Genomic DNA, 24076 nt, shown 5'->3' with positions numbered 1-24076 from the left:
ACCCCTTGCTCACTCTCCTTCCTAGTTTGTCCTCCCTTCTGCTGAACAGAGCAGGAGCGAGAAGGCTCATGAGTCAAGATAAAGACAGGGAGATCACTTACCAATCACTGTTGTGAGCAGACTCAGCTTGGGGAAATTAATTTATTACCAGTTAATATATTTATTTGTTTACCAATTTGGTTAGTGGGAAACAAAAAGACGAACATTAAAACATAGGGAAAACATCTCCCCTCCCCCTTTCCCAGGCTCCACTTCACTCCTTCACTGCAGACTCCTCTCCTCCTCCCTTGCTATTGCCACAAGTTATATTCAGTCCCCTCAGTGAGGCAACAAATGTGCAAGGGGTGAAGAGGGGTTTACGGTCAGTACACAGTGGTTTCTCTCTGTTGCTCCTTCCTTCTTACACTTTTCCTCTGCTCCAGTGTGGGCTCCCCACAGGCCACTTCCTTTGAGACTACTATCCACCTGCTCCAGCATGTAGTCTTCCACAGGCTGCAGTGAGTATCTGCTCTGCCACGGAGCACCTCCTTCTCCTCTCACATTGGTGTTACCTCTGCTGTTTATCACTCTTTTCCCCCCTCTCCTCTTCTTGGCATTTTCTGCTCTTTCTTGAATATGCTTTCGCAGACACTGCTGACTTGGCTGATGGGCTCAGCTGTGTCCTGCAGTGGGTCTGTTTTGGAGCCACCTGAGTCTGGCACAGGGCAGCCCCTGGTCTTGTCCCACAGAGGTCAACCTGCAGCCATCACCTTGCCGTTTACGTGCATTACATGGTTTACATATACGATACAATCAGATGGCTGCACAGCCCCCTCTCTTGCTTGTCCCAGTAGCATTTAAACAAGCTGCATTCACATCTGTGGATACACCGCATTTGCAGCAGATTAATTTACTTTTGCAGACATCTGTCCACTTACTCTAGAATTCGTAATGCTTCCTGTCACCTCTGAACCTAATTTATCCATGCAAGACAGTGCAGTTTAACAGTGAAGTGGACCACGGGCTCTTCATTCCAGGCAATATAAACCAAAAGCCCCAAATTATGCAGGGGATATTTTTTTTTTTCTCATTTTAAAGAAGTGACAAGAGCAACTATTCTCCCTTTCCCTCTTCCATTTGACAAAAATGTACTTCAAGTGAAGACAGGCAATGCCACTAGGCATCACACTTGATAAAGACAGAAAGCAACAATCCCACTAGAGAGCACAGTCCTACAGATGAACTCATCCTGCCCCATATTTGCCTGTTTTCAGGAACTTATCACCTATTCTAATAGGCAGGAAGCAGAAAGAATTTCTTTTAGTTGCACTACAGTCCAAAAGACACATCAACATTAAAAATTAATGACTTCTTAAAAAGCACTGAACAATGCTCATCAGCTAATGCTTTGAGCTCTTTGAGTAGTTCAAATGCATTCTTTAGCATGGCCCATGTCATGTGAGTGACCTCCCAACTCCCAAACCAGTTACTGTATCAGCAGTTCTGGGAAAGGAGCCACACAACTCATTCTCCCAGGTAAAGGGTGGTTTCTGATGCAGGAGTGTAAATGTGAAAGGCCAGAAGCTTCTGTAATTATGTTTTTTCTTTGGCATACAAGAAACCAGCAACTATCCAGTGACTATGATCATGACTGAGCGCCACTCTCATGGATAGCTCCAAATCAGAAACTTCTTGCAGCAATCGAACATGCATCGCGAGCCCAATTCTAGCACAACTCCATGAACGCTAATGAAGGGATTGTACACTCATAATACCTCCATGGAAATAAAAAAATGCCTCAACAATTACAACCTTGATATATTTAAAAGTCATTTAAAAATTAGAATTTGCCACTTTTGCTCAAGACAATGTTTTATTCAAAGAAGAAAGAAATGAGATTCGGGTACCATGTACATCTCACCATAGCAATATCAAGAAGTCTACTGGATGATTGCCACTTTGGTCACAATGATGTGTGTCAGATTAAGACCAGAAGTTATGCAGAGAACAGTACTGAAAGCACTACGCAATATGTAAATGAAGTGGGCAAAAGAGCTCACATCCCTCCTTTTTGCCTATTTCTACATTTTTAAAGGCAAAATACTCTTTCTCTGTGCCTCTATAAGGCTCTCATTTTCCTAGATCTTACTTCTTTTCACAGCCAGTTTTGTAACTTAAATTTTTCATTAAGGAAATTAAATGGGTCTGTTAACAAATAGCTCTTGTGAGAGGAGGGAAATAGGAGTAGGGCAAGCAAGAAATGCATTGTGCAATGGATCAAGGGATGTTAAGACATGGCTGAAGTAGAACAGCATTGGGTAAAGTGCTTCAAAATTGTGTGCAACAAGGTATTACCCTCTGTCCCCAAAGACCAGTGATCATCCTTCAGTGCAGCTGCTCACATTACAAGTGATGTCTTTTCAATTATCTCAAAGTCCAGATTTACCATTCTCTATTCACAAGTTCACAAGCCCATTAATAACAATCTTGGGAATCACTGTAAGGCTCCAGACTACATATCACATGATGTTCTCTCTGATACAGGTTTTATATACTGAGCCAGCATGTCACCTAATGTGTCAAAATGCTTATTTCCTAGACTGACAATAGAAAACCAGAGGACAGTCCCTCTCCTTTGTAACCCAGCATTATCATTCAATACCAGCTGCCCCTGAAAACTGGAGAAATATAAGTGTTAAGAGAAAAGAATTACATATACAAAGTGTTGAAGTTATGATGAAGAACACCACATTGGAAGGGAACTTGAAGCCCTTGGTTGAGAATGTATCCTTTAAACTGATCACAGTACTACTGTCAAAGGATTTTGAAACAAATGTGATTGGATGACATCTGTGTGGAGATGCACTGAGCTGCGTCTACACAGCAAACCAAGCTCAGAACCAAATGTATGGTACAAAGATTCCCAACAGCTTGCAAAGACCCAACTTGGGTCTACAACAAAGTAGTAATGCTTATCTGGTGCTGCAGCTGAGTGAATAAATCCTCCTGAAGATAGCTGAACATTCAGGGGCAGAAGCAGTGAAACCTGCCTGCAGCTGCAACTTGTGGACTTAGATGTTTGAATTTGCGTCAGCACTGGAATATCCTTCGTGATGTCCCATTGTACTACACATTGTACTGGGGGGATTCAGGGGGAGTTGCTGACACAAAGCACAGGCTATACAATTCTCTGTAAATGCAGCTGACAGATAAACATCAAAACCAGAGAGGAGCTGAAGGACAATATTGGCACAAAGCAAACGGACATTAAACTGACATATATGAATATATATAGATTGGAAAATAAGTTAAGCTTTAAAATTGTAGGAAAAATTTCATTTTAGAACATCATTTCAAGAGAAATGGCAGAAGCAGAAAACCAGAAGGGATGCGGTAGATCTGATACAGCCAGAAAAGAGGAAGAGATGGTGCAACTGCCCGTGAGGGTAGGGGGCTGGACTTGATGACCTAGATAGTCCTGTCTGCGTCCTGTGTTCCTAAATTAAGCTGCACAGCCAGAACCCTGAAAACCTCATTTATTTGTGAAGCTCCAAAACTAAACAATGTTTTCTCCTATCAGAAAGTGAGCACATTTGTTACACAGGAAACAAATTCTGATTGGAACAGAAGCAAATGAAGATTTTAAAATCAGTTTCAAGCAAAACAGTTTTTTAACATGTAAGATATTCTGAACTATATGCCTTTTTCCTACAGACTCCAATCAAAATGGAGTTCGCCTCATTTGAAAAAATTAAGGTAATTAACAGTAATCACGGTAGGAGGACCATATTTAATTGGGGTCCCCACAAGTTAAGATTTAAAGAAATATAAATCAGAAACCACAACCTCCTTCCCTTCTTCACAGAAACAGAGGGGAGAAGAAAGAATACAGTGCAAGGGCACAACAGTGAGAACTACATTTCTGCATTAAAAAAAACAGAGAAGACTCGCACATGTAAGGACATATAAGTTCTTTACATTAATAAATACAAGAAGAAAATTATCCAGTCTCATAACCAGACAGAATCAGTACAGTTAGATTTTAACACATACAGGAAAACCCTTTCAGTGTAACAGAAAAACGGACTAAATTCCTCTTGTAAAACCCTCCCAAAACTGTAAGGGTGCAAAATCAAGTCTTAGCAGTGACTAAATGCAACAGTTCTGTAAAACTGTTATCTGCAGAAAGGTGCTGACAGTCCCACACTCCCTGAATGTTGGATGCTGCAGAGTATAAGCTTACACTCAACATGAGCAGACTTCCATCCTGAAATGACCCTTCATGCCCAACTCCAGGTAGCCCACCACCCAGAAAACAGCACCCAAAGGGAACCATTACCTCTCCTTGACACCCCCCTAGTTGCATAAATAACTTTAAGCAAGTCCTAGATTTTTTCCACGTGCTGCCCAGCTCATTATACAAGCAAATCCAGTGGCTACTATTGAAAGGTTGTATTAACCTCTCTGCTCTGTTGTGGAGATACATTTACTTCAATCTGCAGTGCTGCAGCATGTGTTGCCCACTTGAATTATTGCCCATTGAGGGCCTAGTCTCTCTAAATATATTTGGGATACAATATACCATCTGTTAAAGGATAACCTGCAGATAACAAGAATGTTTATAAAAACTGTTTTAGCAACGCACCCAAAGACACAGACTAGATCCTTTCCCTTTAAACAAGTGTGAAATGCCTGCAAAGCTAGAGGCCCTCATTTCTATTGCTAGTTAAAACAGTATACTAGAAGCATGATATGGTTCCCTACAGAGCTGATTAATCCCACCATCTCTTTAAGGCTGAGCAGCATCACACTAAAGGGTTTTACATGATCCAAAACCTCAAATCCTGTATGTGGTACTGATTTTCAGATGAGATTGTCTAAAAATAATAGAATAAGAGAGACATGATATGATAGCAAAGGAAGCCTGAGTCAGTATAAGATACTTTTCTTTGTCATGCTTAATGATTTCTATTACCCAGCTTCCAGAAACTGCACTCCTGACATCAGTAATTGACAAGAATAAAGAATAAGCTAAAACAGGGGCTGTGTGAACTGAAAGTAAATTTGGACAGTCAGAGCTAGTAATGTACTTAGTTATCAGGTATAGGCAAAAACATGCTTGGCTGATGCTTTACATTGGCCCGAATTATACCAGTTATATGAGGCAGTCAGTCTCTTTCTGTAGGCTGCAAATTGCTTAAACAAAGCACTAGGAATTTAAATGTAGCAGAAAAAAAGATATGCCAAGATATTTAAGAGAGCTTTCACACTACATAAGCTTTACTTCAACTGGGTTTCAGGCTGTGTGTTTGCAGTCTCCCCCATCCCACTTCTTTTACATAAGGAGATGGAAGAGGAAAATGTCTGTATCATGTATTTAACATAAAAGCCTTTCAAACCAGCAGGAAGCCCTCAGTTCAATCATGCTTTATGTACTGAAAGGTTAACTAACAGGAGAGGCTTATTAGCACAAATAATACCACTTCAGCCTTGATCCCAACAACACACAAGCAAAGCAAGTTCAGGCCCCATCAGCATTTAAATGCAGAGAAAAAACAAGCCACAACAACAAAAACACCACACACCACCTGCTTCTGTAAAATTGGTCCTCAGATGTCATGGGCAAGAGCAGGAGGTGTTGGCAACAGCAGCTTTCCAAGGGCACTGCCCTCCCCCAGTTGTTGGTATTGAACTGCGCTATCAGGATGGAGAAGGAAGCACTGTGAAGCCTTCTGATTCAAGAGAAGATGAACATTCAGAGACAGACAGCTCCAATTCTGAGGCAACAGCTTTAGTTACATTATTTAATCTCTAAGGCCTCAATTTTCTCATTCTGTAAGGATGTTCGTGTGTACGCTTCAAAGAGATATTGTGATGTATTGTCATTGTATAGCTGTTTTAAAGTTAAATGCATGTGTATATTTTAGGCATTATAACAATTGTTAAGGCAATGTTTCTGAGTAAGAACTGTGACCCTTTCTTGAAAACTTCTGATCACTGAAACTCAGGAGAACTTGGATGTTAGAGTTCTAGCCAAACTCCAGTTCAATGCACTTCCTACTCAAAATTGTCTCTGCAGTGTCCTGGTAGAATAGGAAAAGGCAACATTGCCTTTCATTTCCCATGAAAAACTTCAGGACTAGTCTTTTATGTTCTCTTGAACAGCTGATTTTCATCTCTGAGTCAAGTGCATATCAGTGATCAAGTTATCTTTTCCCTGCACTGAGTTTTGAAATCCTCTAAAATTAAAGTCATAGAGCAAACAATGTATAACATTGTTTGGATCAGATCAAGATTATATTTTTCTAGTACGATTCAATAATATGTTCCTGTTTAAGATTTTCTTCCTAGAGGCTTAATAGAGAAACAATTCATTTCTCTGAAGCTGATGTAGTACCAAACACTTGTTAACCTTTGATGAGAAGGTTACTCCAGATACCAAGCTGGGGTAAATTAAACTCACAATTGCCCTTGTTTAATTGCTTTTGAGTAGTACTCAGTATGTCTGAACATGCAGTGAGTTATTATCATACCCTGCTGCTATCCATTAACACGAAGATCAAGAATTTTATTTTACTTTTTTGATGCAACCATAGAGAAGGTGATAAAGGCTTTAATTACAAACAGATTTAATTTAGAATCTATTAGTGCAATTTATCCAAGCATACAGAAGTAAGATGGGTTGGTCTGAACAAGCTTGTAAGTTTGATGCTTCTTCTTGTAAAGGACAAAAATCTGTATTACCAATTGTTAAGAGTCTACAAATATAAAAGATTTTAGTCTCTTTCAGAATGAACACTGAAAATCTCACACCTATCTCCTTCAGGTCTTGATTATTTCAAGAAGAGAACTGCACTGGAGATGGGGTTTCCTTCATTGACCTAACCGGAAAAACCCACACACTACCTCATTCATTGTATTTAATATTTAAAAGAAAAACATTAAGAAGCAAAATCTAAACTTTCTCAGCATCAAAAAAAGTCACAGTATTTCCTTATTTACTCACTCACTGAGAAGACTGTGTGACAAAATGTGAAAATCCCAATTATTAGTTCTAAAATACTAAGAGGAAGTACTGCAAAACTGTAAAGACAATTCAGCTCAAGTTTTACTGAAATTATGATATATAATATATCCCTAGATGACATATTCTACATAAACATTATAGTCATAGGAGCGAGTAAATTAAATATTAAGCAAAACACAGTATTTGTTTATACAGTGTACAAGAACAAGCATTACAGGCTGTTTGGACAGATAGTGTGAGATACGCTGAGATTTGATCATTTAACACCTAATAGCAATTCACAGAACCACAAGTCCTAAGACAAACCTTGACAAATTAAACAAGTTTCAAGCTTCAGAACGTATTTTAAACAGAGGCTATATATTTATGGATGAAGCTCTCTCATAAGCAAGCCCATTAAGATTTTTGCTTCTAATTAGGAGCATATTTTTTATTTCTGCACTTACACTGAAATGCCAAGGTCTGACTGACTTTGCAAGATGTACAACACTAAAATGAGTAGGTGTGTATCCTGAAAAAATGCTGTTAGTTCTGTCCAGTATACCAAATCATGATCATCTTATTAGAGGTCTGCTTCCTTGATGACGCAGCAAAGCTCTCTCTTTTAAATCAACAAAGGTAGTATATGTCGTTACCCATATCTTTAAGCCAGGCTTCACAAAATTACTCATGTAATTTCCCATTGATTCTTCCTCCATCCCCTGCAATTCTTAATTTTCACTTGCCATTGTCTAGCTGAACTCAGCTGTTCTGCAGAGCTGAAGCCCCAAGATTATTTTCAGGTTTGTGACTCTAATCAGGCTAACTTGTGGTCCAACTGGCAATTTTACCATTCATGCTAATATTGCCCTACCGGCTCTTTCTTCCATACCTCTAATCAGCTTCACAACCTTCAACAGCAACAGCAAAAGCACTAGGATCTATGCACAAACTGTCGCCAAGTGAGGACTTAATGCGTCCCTGTATCAAAGCACTGAGCTTCTTTGCTGCCTGAATGGAGCTAGGGATCTAAAATCCATCATCTGTAGCCACAGGACATCAGCACGCTATTTCCCGCACTGTTGCATTCAGCTACGTACATTCATTCATACACCTGGTTCAAACACTGGCAACAAAGCAGGGACTGGAGCTCAAAAGGTCATTCAGATAACTTGATGGGGCATAGTGCCAAATTGTGCCAGCCATAAACAGGCATGCTGGGGTGAGAAGCTCCTTAACCTTCAAAGGTTTAGTCACAACTCATGATCTCCTACCACAGAGACTCTTTCCCGAGAGCTAGTAGATAAAAATAGATGGACCATTCCTATGCATAATGTGAACTACTTCAAATGTACTAAAAATGTACTAAAAATGGATTTTATGCCTTTGGATAGGCTTTTTGTGAAGGAAATATCATTGTTATCCATATTAGCAATACATTGGTCTTCTGCTCACTTTCTTAGCTTTTGGTATTTAAATTAATTTAATTTTTTGTCAGCTATTTTCCCCACTTGTCCAGAAAAGCCAGAATTCTGGGCAGTTTTCTGTCCTCTTGCAAACAAGTTCAAGTAATCTAAAAATTTACCAGTCATTAACTAGAAATTACTTTTCTGTCTGAGGAAAAGTAGTAACTGACTATGCATATTGTTAATCTGCTTTGATGTTGATTAACACACATGCACTTAAATCATCTTCTTGTGACCAACATAAAGCCATGGAGCACTATTAAGATGCAAGCCTCAGCTGAAGATGACTGCCATCCTAAGCAGAAACATATATTTATTAATACAAATAATTATAGAAAGGTGGTAAGCACTTGTGATGTGCTCTGTGAGATCCTCAGAACCCATTTGCAATGCAATAGCTCAACGCCTGTTAGAGAGTCTCCTAAATTACCTGTTGTTGCTAGGGGACAGTACTACCACCCCAATCCTCGTGGTGCCAGCACTCTATCTAGCTCACACAGCTAAGCAGAAACCTACTCCATCGCACACAGTGGAGGTTCTCTTAGGGAGGTAGGATAACTTTTAAGGTACTGCAGTGTATGTATATATATGTGACATCTTAAATGAGGACTACCTTGCCAATCCCTGGTTACCTTAAATAACATGCAACTTGTTAGGTTAAGGGCATCCATAACTATTTAGTTGTAACTTCAAGAATTGACAAACCTCAGCTACAAATGTTTAGAGAAGATATATATGAAGAAATGAAAGAGACACTGCTGAATCTTCAGACACTAACATTAAATCAGAACCGTTCTCCCACTCCCTCATTCAGCTCATTTGCCATCTTGCCTGGAAGATTAGCAGTCATGGTTTCAAGTCTTCATGCGCATGTTAAACCACAGGTTGCACCTATTAAAGACAGTATATTCAGAAGTCTCTGCCAGAGAATTTATCCTTAACAGGAAGTTACATCCAGATAGTTTTTATGTGTGAATAATTACAAGAGACCTGCAGAATACTCCCTCAGGTATGTTGCTAGATTTTGTCTTGGTAGAAAATGTCTTTAGACAGCCTGTTCTTTTAGACCTTCTAAGGATCCAGACAGTATCATCTTTTGCTTGAAAGCTCATCCTAATTCCCTCCCCTTTCCAGGAGGCAGTCTAGCCACTCTCATTCATTAGCTGTTCACTTTCTCAGCTAAATGTGTTATACAAAATGTTGTCTCCTATACCCAGCCAGTCAGTAAACAAATTCTTGCTTCAACAAAGAAGCCTCTGCCCCACTTCACCTTTTGGTGATCCACTGGCATGTTTCAGCATAAAACATCTTTCACTGAATATATTCCATACCAATCTGTAGGGGTTCATAATTTGTATAAATGTAATTAGGAGAAATGTACACAGTTCTTTACTGTTTCTTGAATGAAATGAGACATGATAGGCATTAAACACTTTGGAACTGATAATTGCTTACAGGACACTGACGCTTAACCACTTCTGGTGTACTGCAAGAACTGTATCAAACTCAAAGACTCACTCTATACTGGTTAAAACCTGGAAAGGCAAGAATAATAGCACTATTCTGAATGCACATCAATGCAAACAAGATCAAGATATGGTGGAGTGAAATTACTTGTATTCACAAAAATTAAATTCAAACAAACAGAGTTCTATACAAGAATAAAAAGGAGTTCTAACATTGTGAAACACACACTTTAAGAGAAAACTGTAACTGTAAAGACAGTAAAGGCAGCTAAAAAAAGCAAAACACAAGACAGGAGACCAAAGCAGATCACCCACTTTTTTCATGGTTTCATGTTGACATACTGTCTGCAAAATAAAACAGGCTAGTCTTGAAACCCTCTTATTTCTACTTTCTTGGGGATAAAAATGTATCCCTTTTAATGCCCACTCTGAATTTGGCCTAAGAAAGGCTGAAATATTTTGCATCAAGGTGATTTTGGTTATAGAAAAGTAAAACAAACTGCTATTATATTTTGCCTCCATTTATTATCTCATTCTAGCCCTTAAGATATTCAGTTTATGATACATGCTCTGTGGTTATCCTTCCGCTGATTTCAATTCTTCTGCTACTTCTCTATCTGCTCTAATGACATGGCACTGCAGTTTTGGAGTGAGTCTCCAGGAGACTTTGTACAGAGGAGCCAGAATTGTCTCGACAACCATAAAGCTCAGGCACACACTTTGGCCAATCACAGTATAACTGAACAGATTTGGTCAAATGTACACATATATTTTCTTCCATTTATACTCATTCTCATTTAGCGATGCCACCTCTAACTCAGGGAAGACTTACTTTTTCTTATACTTATTGCTTAAGAATCAGAATATTCTATATCAAATCCTGGTGCTAAGTGATGGATCCCCATTAGCTTGGGTCTACTTAAGCAAAACTCCTTCCAGAATCATTAACATTTTTGCCCAAACCTAGAGTTTACTTTTTACAAGCAATTCAAAAATGGGACTGGCTTCACAACATCATTCTGAACAGCTAGATGTGAGATGACAGTTTACAATACACATCAACATGAAAGACTCCAGACTAAACCAGCAGTGCACATGGATGGGTGATTTCTCTCTCCATAGTCATCACAAGAATGATAATCATCACCTGCAGCTCTCTTCCTCTTCCCATGTGATCTCTATGAAGATTTTTGCATGTTGTAAATTACTAAATAGCTTTAGTAGTGTAAGGTGAATGAACATACAGAAACATCCAACCACAACTCATACATTTAGTCTTTTAAGCATCCGTTGTGGAAGGCAACTTTCTGGTACAGGTTTGGACTTGGTGCTTTGAATGAATTGTCAGGAAAAAAAAGTCTCATAGGAAGGGATTTGGTGCTCTCTTGGTGCTATAACAACACTCTCATTCCATGTGCTACAGTCTCTTCACACAAACACCTCATGCTTCATATACAACATTGATCTGGATGGTATGCCATCCATTTTCGCAGGGCTACCAGTTTATACTTCATTGTAAATCAGGAGAGAAAATAGTTTCAGAGGCTGTAATTTTTTGTCATATAAAACAGTCACCTTAGTCAATAAATTTCCACAATATCTGGAAGACTCATAATTAAAAAATGAATCCAAACATATCAACCATAAATTAAACAAGCAAATATGTTACTTGTTAATAAGGTATCTTCTTTTGACTTTAAATTTTACAAATAGAAAGAGATTATAATGAACACTCCAGAACATACACGATATTAAAAAACAGGCAAACTACTAAAATGTCTTCTGAGCAGAGTATGAGCCACTTTACAATCTTTAAAATAGTATCAGATCTTGATAAACCATAGCCTATACTATGATTTTTGGAGTAAGTTTTAGTTTAGTGATATACTTTAGAAAACAATTATCACCAGCTGGCTTTTGTCACCTGTTATCACCAACAGAACACCCAGGGAAGGGTGAGGAGGTCAGAATTCAGCAAATAGCATCCAAAATAAAGTCTGTGACTGGAATATCCAGAAAGGCCACAGAAGAAGAGGCCTTCCCAATATAAATCCAGGAAAATCCTTGTCACTTTCATTATTATTAAATACAATTGCTCCTGAAAAAGTCAAGTTGCTAAATATACATAAAATAAATTACATTAACATTGTTTTTCCCTGTTTTAATACCTATTTTCTCTTTCTCCTATGATATGATTTATGGCTTAAGTATTTGTGTTTTTAAAATTTAATTTTATTATCAATTTAATCTGCTTTCATAGCTCTGATGTACAAATTTATTTCTCCCATATTTTTATTAAAGTTTGATTCATGCTTTCTTGTTTCTCTTGACAGTTGAAATTGGCCTAATGGAAGGACAAGGTTTTGAAGAAAGGAATACAGACAGAGTCTTTGAACATGACAGCACGAAGCATGTGGGGACAGAGTCTTTGAACATGACAGTGCAAACCATGTGGTAGTTTTCAGGCAGTTACGAAAGATCTTGGTCCCATGGAAAGCTTGCATGCATTTTGCTAAGTAAGAGGTCCTATATGGTCTTGCATTTTAAATGCCATTTCAAGATGCGCCTTTCATTTCAGATTTTTGACTTTTTCCAAAATAATCCTGATGTAAGCTCACTTCTGTGACTTTGAACCGTTAACAACAAAGTCTTACAGACATTCAAGAAGCCAATAACACTTTAAAAGTTCCTCTTCAACTTTTCTATTATGTATAACAGCGTGAATCTCAGACTACATGCTTTATTTGAACATTTAGGTAGAATCAGTGATCTATATGATGAACAGTAATACCATACCCAGAAGAGCACAGCAGCATGTCTTTGCTCCTCATGAATGACTGGCAAATCCTCCTAATCCATCCTGACCACAAAAGAACAAGTGAAATTAAAGCTGAACTAGTTCTATATTTGCTGCTAGTGAACATCTTCAGGGATAAAATTGGCCAAACTACACAGGAAGCAGTCAACAGAACTTTCAGCATTAATATCAACCACAATTAATAGCTTTGATTTAGATATCTGAAATAATCTGAAACTAGCATCATGCCATTCAGAGTAGTTTGAAGAAAATATATTGGGAGGAAGCAGAAAAACTTTCATTCCTATCCATTCCAAAACTGATTGAAAAGAGAAAGTCATTAATATTTTTGTTTTAAATGAATGCTTATGCTTCAGGTTCAATTTGTTTAATTTGTTTCAATCTATCCAGCAAAATTGGTTACAATGTTAAAAAAAAAATAATCACTCATTAAAAAGTTCAGATGGACTCATTTTTAAGGGTAGAGTTGATAATATTCAAGACCAAGATATAGAGAAAAACTATGTGCCTTCATCGTTAATGCTGAAAAGACTCACTTATCTTAATGCAGGATTAAAATTCCTTTTTCGTACTTGTATCCATTTCCCCTGTTCCTTCCACTGACTACCACAAAGAAAATCCTGGCTTCCATTTTCTCTGTAACATCCCATTAGGCAGCCAAGAGCAACAAGATCCCATCTTAGACTTCTTTCTCTAAGACTGAACAAATTCATATCTCTGCACCTCTCCTCTCATGCCAGGCATACTGTTCTCCAGTTATTTAATAGCATTTTACACATGTTGTGTTATAATGTCTGAAGAATATACATTCTCTTGCTCAAACATATCCAACCACATTTGCTTAATGCAAGTTATGGAATTCCAACCCATTAGGCTTAACATTGTTTACTTTCGCAAAGTCTTCTGGAGCTCTTTGTTTTTTAAGAAAGCAAGAAAAAGTGTTTTTCTTTAAAAAATGCCAGGATTTGATCTCACTTTCATTCCAGCACAAACCACAAAATTAATATTTGGATATATAGCAAAAAGAGAGAAACCAGAATTGGTGACAGTCTAATGGCTCAAGGCCATATTCTGACCCATTTAAACAAATCTGAATTTTACAATAAAATTAAAAATAAAACCACTTAAAATGCTGGCAACGAGTGCTAGCCCTGACCCTTGTTTCAGAACCACCCTGCAACATACCCAGTGCTTCAACATGATTCTGAACATGGCAAACTCCAGCAGCACATGAAGACCCTTGGTCACACACATAAGGTCTGTTTTGGCCCCTGGCATTCCTCCTGTTTGCTTATATCTTCAAGTTCCCCTGAAATGTCAACAGCTTCCCAGCTCATTCAAAACCTGCAAATGGCCCATTCCCCTTCCACTATGAATTAACGCATAAAACATTGGAAATAATCTAAGTATCAAGTAACAGGACCAGCTTCTACCTCTAGTAAACTTACTGGCTTCTTTGTTTGCAAAGGAAAATAATGCAAACAACCTCTCCTCCTCCCAAAGCTCCACATGAAAGAACAAACTCCAAAAGTTTCCAGTTCTAGTATTCTAATTTTCTCAAACAATTTGACTCTCTGTCATAGTAAATTTAAAACACAACTTTACAGTAGCTACTAGGAAGAAAATTAACTCTATCCCAGCTGAAACCAGGACACTCTCCCTAAAGCCACCTTTACTCAAGTTTCCCTATAATATTTGCTCACACACAAAAAAGTTTATTTTCTTCTTGCAAAGCCATGTTGTGCTAACAACATAAAATTCTTATTCTTTTGAACTATCCTGCTAAAGAAAGCACCAGTTATATCAACTTGAGGATCTGTTCAGTTTTATCACTTAACTTTCTCAGTGAGGAAAAAACCCCTTATCACTTGATTTCATTTTTTGCCTTCTGAGAATAGTAATACTCTCCACCATAAATTCAGCTGTACTCAGGACTGTGCATATGCCACAGTAGATTAACACCGCTGAAAATTTTTTATACAATTTTTTAATAAATACTACTGCTATTGAATCTCATAAGGCTTTTTTGTTTGTTTGTTTGTCCCCCCCCACCTTTCTTCTGGCACCAGGATTTGGTTACCTGTGCATCCCATTCAGCAGTTCTACAAAACCCTAGAGAACTACATAAGGCAGGTTAATTTGATGAGTGGTGAAGATAGAAAAAGCGCAGAGTATGACACATGCTATTTTAGAGTAATAGTTTTCTTCAAATGCACATTCAGTTAACAAAAACCCAGGTCTGGCATACACATGGGCCTTTCTATACTCACTATGTGCAGCTGCAGAAAATCACCAAGCCCAGGGGCACTGTCAATCCGAACAAGAATGCCATCCTTCACTGTTGTGCTGAAGCCCACAGCAAGACGGTCTGTCCTTGTGCTCGGTCTGTCATTAGCTGGCCAGGTGTAAAGGATGAGACCTCCACTCTTCCCAAATATATATGTGGCACCAGCTACAAAACACAAAACCAAAGAAAAAATTATTAGTTATCCATTTAATTTATTCATTTGTCAACTATGGTAATAATGCTGTAACTTCCAAGAGGAAGAAAATAAGTAAGAATATGCTTTCATTAGTTAAAGGGGTGAAACTAATGGCTCCTGCTGGCCAGGCTACTGATAGCACACAGAGAAGGCTCAAGGAAAACTGAGCCGACGATGGAAATACTTATTTCCAGACTCAACCAGGTAATAGAAGAGGACAACATGTACTAAAATCCTTCTATTTCATGACAAATGACACCGTGAGCCATTTTTGATAATGGAATTGATTCCATATGTGCTATAAGACATGCATGAAATGGTGCTTTAGATTGCCCTCTCCAACTTCTCACATGTATTCTTCCTTCTAAAAAACTGAAGTTTTCCTTCATAGAGCAATGGCTCTGGAATGCTAGACACTTTTTCTGACGGAAGGAGATAAGAAGGTGAAACAGCTTTTTATCAGACTAAACATATCTGCTCATTCACCATTATCCTTGCACCATTAGACTTGCTAACAAACAATGTAATTTCTTCTTTAGGGAAAGTTCATCCTTCAGGTGAACTCATCCTCAAGACTCACAATCATTTCCAAGGTGCATGTGTGTTATTCAGAACACCCTCATCTTCCTACACACATCACAGCAGGGGAACTACAAGCAAATAAGCAAGCTTCCTCTTAAAGTATAAATCACTCAAGAAATTTCTTCTGTATAAAACCTGATGAAGTACATTTTATTAGTTCCTAAATAAAGAAAAGCAGCATTTAAGATAAAGATAAGTGAAGAGCTTATCAAGAGCAAATGATTCCATTATATCCCAGACAATGCCAGATAGGACACTGCTGTTCAGAGAGGGAAAAAACAAGCCACACCTATTTCAGAAGGATAGGATTCAATCTTATCTGGGGATTCAAAGGGAATGTTTGGCAGCTCTCCTTAAGGTTGGACTTGTCTTCAGCTGACGACTATTCACACATAGTGTGAGCCTATCATTTTGTCAACACTACCTAAGACTTTGGGATATCTAGTCCACATATTTCCAGCATCGTTTGTCTTTACAGTGAGCCTGGAAATTTGTTCCTTGACCTTGTTTTTAAGGACAACACCAAACCTCTCCAAAGCTGAACAATGTCCTCCCACATTCACAAAGGCCTTCTGAGCTAGGCAAGACAGACACGCAAGTGAGGAATTGTCACAGATGAGGAAGCTGAGAAGCAAAAGCGTTCGGTGTTCACATTCAGACTTGGACTCAACACTCTGAGTTACGAGCAGGATTTTATAACTCAGCAGTTATAAAATCAGCCCCTGAGCTTCTTGGAAAATATGGCTAAAATTGCTGTTCTAGACCCAAATCTACAAGCAGGCCAGGAACAACAATGCTTCAGCCACTTATTACAACTCATTTTCTGAGCACTATTACAATGGGTCACAAGCTACAGAATAGTAAGCAAAAATAATCAGCTCCCATTACTGCACCAGGGCTGAAATATCTGTAGAAAGTATAGGCAATTACTGGGTACATTTGCTAATCTGAGTGAAACTACAACTGATGATCTCTTTCCGCCCCCCCCCCCCCCCCCCCCCCACTATATACGAACCAGCAACATGTATCAAGCAACCTTCAACAGATTAAATGTAGTTAGATACAGAAACAGATGAGATCATATACAGGTAACTTCTACACTTGCCTAAAAAGCTGCATCTCCACTAAAGCTCTTTGTGACCTGAATCCCAAATAAATACAACACATTAGTAGAAATAATTGATACACTTCACCCTTGCTTGGAAGTCTTCCTCTAGACATCTCAGCACACATTACCAAAACAGGCATCAAAAGTTCAGGCACACAGAAGGGAAATGACTCAATGACAGAGTGAAAATGAATCCATGCTTCCTTTCTTCCAGGTCTGTGCATACCCACCAGAACATGCCCTCAGTAAATTCAAACAAATGTATCTGAAATCAGGGGTAGATAAAAAATTTCACTCATAATTCTGAATTAACAAAAGAGCACACTGGCATTCTGAAACTGTGCACATATGTCGTTTCAGTTTCAGAAACATTAATTTTGCAGACTTAACTCTATCTCCTCATTCAACTTTGAACTCAAGACAGAGGGTGCACGACTATTGCAAAATATGTAGAAATAGGTTTTGTTTGTCTGTTTAAAAACATCCCCAACTGCATCTGTAACCTCTTGGTTAGAGAGATAGTGGAGATGACTGTGTAGGGAATTATCTATGTCTTCCCCCATGCACAGGTATATCAACAGCTCGCTATAAACTACATTACAAATATCCTCCTTCAGTTTATCAGTTTGTTCTAAAAGTTGTGTGTATTTGCGTTACAGACTAAAACAAGGCATAGCAACGTGTTATGCAAAACAAGATAAATTTACTCATTTTTCGTGGCTTCATAGATTAAAACCCACTTTTATTCTCACTTGAATTACAAGTTCTCCTTTTCCTTGTACTAGTTATCAGGTCTTTCAGCAGCAAAGACAAGCCTGGAAGAGAGTTCTTCACTATTTATGAAGACAGATGATTTCTTTGCCTCTCTAGGAGCCATTTGGCTGCAGGTAGAGCATGTCAGTGCTCCTATGAGTGCCAATTAGAACCAATTATGTCTTCATAGGCCTGTCATGGGACTGTTTAACAGAGCTCATTTTCTCCTCACAGAACACAGATTTTGCTTCTAGGCCTAACCTGAAGATATTCAGTACTTTGGGCTTCTGCTCAAAGAACGTTCAGATGCAACAACCAGATCAGCACTGCCCAAACTAACCTGTTAACAGAAGCCTGGTGGCCAGCAGTTGTTTCCTTATTGTCCAGGTCAGGATTATCTGCATAATGACAAATGGGCCACTTGCTTTACCTATGTGTAGCTGAACACATGACAATTTTTGTGTACATCAAGGTCCCTTCCCTTCCCTGCCTTTTTGAGGGTATACAGAATACCCATTGCTTAGTCTGGAAAGAGATGGCATATTAACATTCTGCCAGTACCACTTTTTTCCCCAAATTATGAATGAAATAGTCACTTCATTCTGAAAACACAAGGTGCAAACATCAAATAAAAGTGGAATAGGAAGGATAACAAGAGTTGCTACCACACTGATCACATTAAAAAAACAAAACAAAACAACAAACCTAAAAATCCTGCCCCCCCAAACCACCAAAAAACCTGAAATGCAACACAAACACACTTGACTTGAATGCTTCTATATGACTGCAGCAACCATGAGTTTATGGATTTTGAAACTTGAAGAGAATTGAACAAGGCAAACAGTAGAATTACAGCCCTGGGCTTCAGGAAAGGAGATTTCAGCTTCACCAGAACTTGTCAAGGCCTGAACAACTCTATCTGGTTAACATTGCTTTAGGCTGGTGTAAGTGAGCTGGTTGGACTAATTTACCTCCAGTGGTCCCTTCCAATCTTAAATCAATAACTATCCTTTCTTTGTGGTGTTGCAGAGAATTGTAGGCTAATTGGATCCTAATGAGGAACTCGGTCAAAAAAAAAGCTGATGACATGAAAGTCTGTTCAGCTTGAGATCTTCTCATTGCACCTAAGCTTTGTTACAGATCTCTTTATTGCACAAAAGCACATTTTTTTTTCCAAGACACTTTCTATTCAAGACAGACAATGGATAATACACTGTTAATGAGCAGCCACTTGATATTTATTTTTTCCTCATTGTTCAAGGTTTAGTTATGTACATCCTATAATAAACACAACACCAATTGTGTCCTGAAAATAGGAAACTCTGAGGGACTGATTAATTCCATTGTATTTTATTGTTACAGTGTTTCACCACTTCAACTATATAATGCTAACTTCAACCTATACTGTGCAAAATAATAATAAGAAAAAAAAATAAAATCAAAGAGAGGAGGACACAAAATTATTTCCCCAGTCAGCTGTGAGAAATCCCACTTCTCACAGTGCCCTGGGCCAGATTTACTCTACCAACACGTGAGAACAAATGGGAACAGTATATGATCAGCTACTCTGCTGGGATGCTGTGTGCAGAATTTGGTCAGCATTGGGAGCTCAGAGAAGTGAAGAAATATATGGTGAGGGAACACTCCTTACAGATTTAAGCTACTAGGATGCCATTGGGTGTTTAGCATACACAAAGCTTATAACCTCATAAACTTATAGTTTGGCAGAGTGGCAGCTGACTTCTCCCAGAAATTATGCAACATGTAACTATAACTTAGAGCTTTGGTGTTTAGAGATTTAAACATCAGAGAGATGGATATGTTGCAACACACATGACAGTGCTGGTATTTAAAGTCTGCATATCTATCTTAGGCAAATTGTGTATTTGCTAGTTATATTCATGGACAGAGCTGTTAGATTATTCAGTTTCAGTCAAAACAAAATAGTTTGAGGCAAACACTCATGGAAAATTCCTAACAGAAATGTTATAAGCAATGTTATAAGCCACAGCAAATAAAGCCTCCTAATGAGTTGTGCTAAGAAACATTTAGTTGAAGTTGGCACCACCACCTATAATTTTAAATCAGTTATCACTGCTTCCTCACCATCACCCAAAGACTCCAAAAACCTATCTTAAGGAATAGTATCCTTCAGTCAACATAGTACAAGTACAGCAGCTGTATCCTGCCTAAAACTAATCCTGTAAAGCAGTAGAAAACACGTCTGTCACATATGCACAAGACGGAACTTCTTTTGTGATTTAGGTATCCTGTGAATCTCCCCACAATAAATATTCTATTGCAAAGTCTCTGTTTTCATCTACTAAGCCATCACCAGCCCACTTTGCCTCAGCTACAGCACAGCACAAACACTCATTTCCCTGTGGCCAGGAAAACACAACATTTGGCAGGTATTATAACAATGTTTATACATTGAAGGGTTAACTGCAGCAAATCTGCACTGGGATATAAGTTTAACATACTACAAATGTTACAGTTCAGATTTTTACAACTAAAAGGTACCTTTAAGATTAAAATTATGAAGAACACAGCCCAATTTCAAAGCCAAATAATTACTTGTGTTAACACCAAAATTTATGAGCATGGTCCCACATCCCTTCACGACAACATTGTTGTGGGCAAAACAACCTCAACTGGGGTAATCTCACTTATTAAGTTTTATTGACAATTAGCAAACTTTTAATTACTGATTAAGGCATTGGGAAATAAAGACAACAAACAATTAAACAGTTAGGGAAAGTTCCTTTCTTTTCCCAAGCTCAATTGCAGTTCATCAGATCTCCTGCTCCTTCCTTGTCTCCTCTCCCTCTGGGCTGTAGAGAGACAACAGGCAGTGCAGGAGGTCAGGGGTAGTGCACAGAGGTTTCCTTCCACCATTCCTTGATTCTTTCTTTCTGTGCTCCAGTGTAGGTTATTCATGAGCTGCAGCCCCTCAGGGGTTTCCCTGCTCTGGCACAAGTTACCCACAGGCCCAGTTCCTTCAGGAGTGTCCCTGCCCTGGGCTGCGGTCCCCTCAGAGGCATGCCTTATCCAACACAGAGTGACTCCTTTCAAAAGACTGCATCTCCAGCATGTCCCCAGCAATGTTCCCTTTCATGCATTTCTCCATGAACCTGCTTCTGTGTCTCCTCCTGTTTCTCTCTGGTGCCCTCTCGCATGATCCTCCCTTCATGCATCCTCCCATGAGCCCTCCCATGCCACCTCCTGTGTCTCCTGCCCTCAGTAGCAACTGCCTTTTCTTAAAGGTGTCCAGGCAGCAGCACCATGTGCTCCTATGTCAGAGTTGGCTGTGACCGCACAGGGTGGTTTACAGCCTCTTCCCACACAGAGTACTCTGCAGCGCTCTGCCACTCATGACCCAATACAAACATAAATATCCTGACTGTGGTGGTAATTTGCCAAAAAACATGAGGTATGTAAACTTAATGATAACACCTTTCTACCCAAAATAACATGCAAGACAAGGCATATGCTTTTCCCTCAATTATGATGTCTTTATTCTCTTGCATAGAATGCTTATAGATATTATTTTACTACTCAACATTTTTATAAAAGGACCTGAAACTTATTTTTACATTCCTCAAGGGAGAAATGGAAGACACACAATTTTTAAAGTCAAATACTTGTAAGTATACAAACAAAAGAACCCTACTGCATTTTCCTTACCTATTGCTTGTCTTTTTGACTCCCCCCCCACCCCCAACTTGTGCCTACTTTATGGTCCTGCTGTATTTTCTGCTTTAGTCCAGTAGTTCTGATGAGTCTCAGGATATTTCATATGATGGTGTAAAGATCCTACCATGTTTATTAATAATCATAACCTTCTGCTCTCTAACAAGAAGCTATCAGTTCAGGAAAATTTGTGATGATGGCATTTTGCTCTTCTTTCTTGGCAGGAAACTGAAATTTAGGTTATTTTCAAGAAGTAATATTGTCAAAGGATGGAATCAGTAACACACTGTACATGACCACAGGTTACATGAGCAAAGCAAGAGCCAATTCACATCAGGAAGGAAACCTTGGTAGCATCTGTAATTAGCAGCCCTTTAATGGGGTAATTAAATAATGGAGACCTGGTGGTTTATGCAGACATTCAAAAATTCCCACAAAGTCTCAGTAAGAAAAGGTGGAGGTTTTGACAAACTCACAGTAATAAGAAAAAGTAATGGTGACCCTTATCTCACTGTACCTGGACTAGGCAGTTAATTTACTATTTCCATCACCAGAAAAGTCACTAGGAAAGGAATGCAAGTTAGAACACTGGCATGAAAGCAAGTGAGAAGAGACCAGACTTATGTCTGCAGAAACTCAGTAAGGAGATGAAATTTGCTGCAGCAGGAAGCATCATTATTCGGTCATGTAACGAAACAGCAGTTTCCCAAAATATGGCATATAGGGAGCTATTCTGCCCTAGCAAGTGGAGATGAACAAAGCAACAAGGAAGAGCTGCTAAGACCAATTTCTGTTCTAATAGAAAACTCTGACAAAATAGATTGGAGGTTTTGCCTGAAATTTAATCAGATTAATCTGATCGCTGCCCCAAAAGTTAAGGTCACTCCCATATGTTCACAACTTAAGGTAAACGGCATATTTGATCACTCAGTTTCCAGGCAGAGAAATAACAGTGGCATAGTTCTTCAGAGGCCTTAACTTGGTCAGACAGACAGTTCAACATCTTATTTATTGATGCTTGATACACTCTTGAGGAAAAATGAGCCATGTTTTGAACACCAGCTCTAAGGGGGAGTTAAACCAAACAATACAGATTGCACAAACCAGAAAAGAGCACCAGAACTTTCAAATGGCTTGACTATTTATTGCTCCCCAAAGGTTTATCACATTGCAACACAGACAATAAAACATCAGTTGATACCTGTACACTGTCAAAAGGACGTGCACTGGCTGAGTAAAAAATGAAGCTTCTGACAGTTGTTTTTCCAGTGTAACTCCTTCTGGCCACATCAAACAGACCATGCATGCTGTACAACTCCAAATTTTCTCTAACTGAATTTCTTAGCAGTAAAAGACTGAAAGAGTGACTAAAGAATATTTTGAGGACAGTCAAAGAAATGCAAGTGTCCATATGCATTAACAACAATAGTGGTGAAAATAGGTACAGTTTTTACCTAATTTTGCAATATACTTCTGAATAGCATGGATTATTTGTCTGACTCTTCATTACTTGAAATCACTTGAACTCTAGGTGTGCTGGAACATCTATATTGTCTAGAGATGACCTAACAGGTGTTTCCCATTTCCAGTTTCTGCAATTTTTATTTATGTTTTTTTAAAATTACTGCTATGGGCGTTGCCCACTAAATGCACTGCGTACAGCTTCTTTGCCTTGCTGTTACATTAGATGTATGATAACATTTTCAACTACCATTATCAAACAAATTAAGAATGGAGGAAAAAGAGATCAAGAGAGAGGTGATAAGATTTAAGATTCATAAGTGGTTTTAGGATTAAAAGAAAGATTAACAGCACTAGTACCAAGTAGTGTGTCAGTCCCATTCCTCTACCCTTCCATACTTACCAAGGCATCAGTCTTGACAGAAGCTATTCTTCCTTCTCTAGTTATAAGCTATCATCCAGTTGCCCTCAATCTTAAACTTCAACTACATTGTTATCCTGATCTTTATTTTACTCCTCTTCCTATCTCACTTCACATCATACCAAATAAAAAAGTTCTTAGCAAAAGTATGAATCAGAGCTCAGGAGGCAAAGAACAAGCTAGACACTGACACACCCATGCCTTCAAACATATATGCCAATGTTCTTACAGTATATGGAATGCTCTGCAATATCAGGATATCCCAGGGACACCTTTGAGTTACTGCCACTCAATCACACACAGCAAGAAATAGAAGCCTAATCAAAACTGATTATCATCAATCAGAATGAAAAATCTTACTCGTCCTTCTCCTAAAGGCCCTCTGGCACTCGCACATCTCTGTGCCACAGTTGCTGTGTTTTCCACATCCTGAGTTTAAAAGGCCTACTAATACAAACACCAGCTTGATTTTTTTTTTTTTTAAAAAAAAAAAAAGGACAGGCAGTTTAAAAAAGGTTACAGAGGATCTAATCATCATCATCATCTGGCTCACATGACTCATTCCATCACAGTATCCTTCCCAGGAGAAAACAAAGACAGACCTGATACTTTTTCTGACATGACAGCTGAAACATCCTTTTAGTTATAGAATCATTTAGGTTGGAAGAGACCTTATCAAGAACTTCAAATTGCCTAAGAATGAAAAAAACTTAAGGCCATGAAAACTGCAAAGCTTCCAGTCTAATCCTCAAAAAGCCCAAACGTCTGTGCTTAAAAGGAGTTTTCATAAACTGGCTTTTTCCTTTCAGGATGCTTGCTCTTCTCTTGACAAAACCTCTG

At 38.6% G+C, this 24076-nt stretch overlaps 1 protein-coding gene across 8 annotated transcripts in view; it reads right to left on the bottom strand.

The window, feature by feature from the left end:
* NRXN3 (neurexin 3) overlaps positions 1-24076 on the bottom strand; it is a 1036510-nt gene that overhangs the window by 243958 nt on the left and 768476 nt on the right. For all 8 annotated transcript variants that reach the window (XM_074824849.1, XM_074824850.1, XM_074824853.1 and 5 more), the window contains one exon: positions 15006-15187. In XM_074824849.1, coding sequence (XP_074680950.1) covers positions 15006-15187 — 182 coding nt within the window. The remainder of the gene's footprint in view (positions 1-15005; positions 15188-24076) is intronic.

The sequence above is a fragment of the Strix aluco genome, chromosome 4, assembly GCF_031877795.1.
Source record: "Strix aluco isolate bStrAlu1 chromosome 4, bStrAlu1.hap1, whole genome shotgun sequence".
Classification (NCBI taxonomy): domain Eukaryota; kingdom Metazoa; phylum Chordata; class Aves; order Strigiformes; family Strigidae; genus Strix; species Strix aluco.
This window is presented reverse-complemented; position numbering and strand designations above follow the sequence as displayed.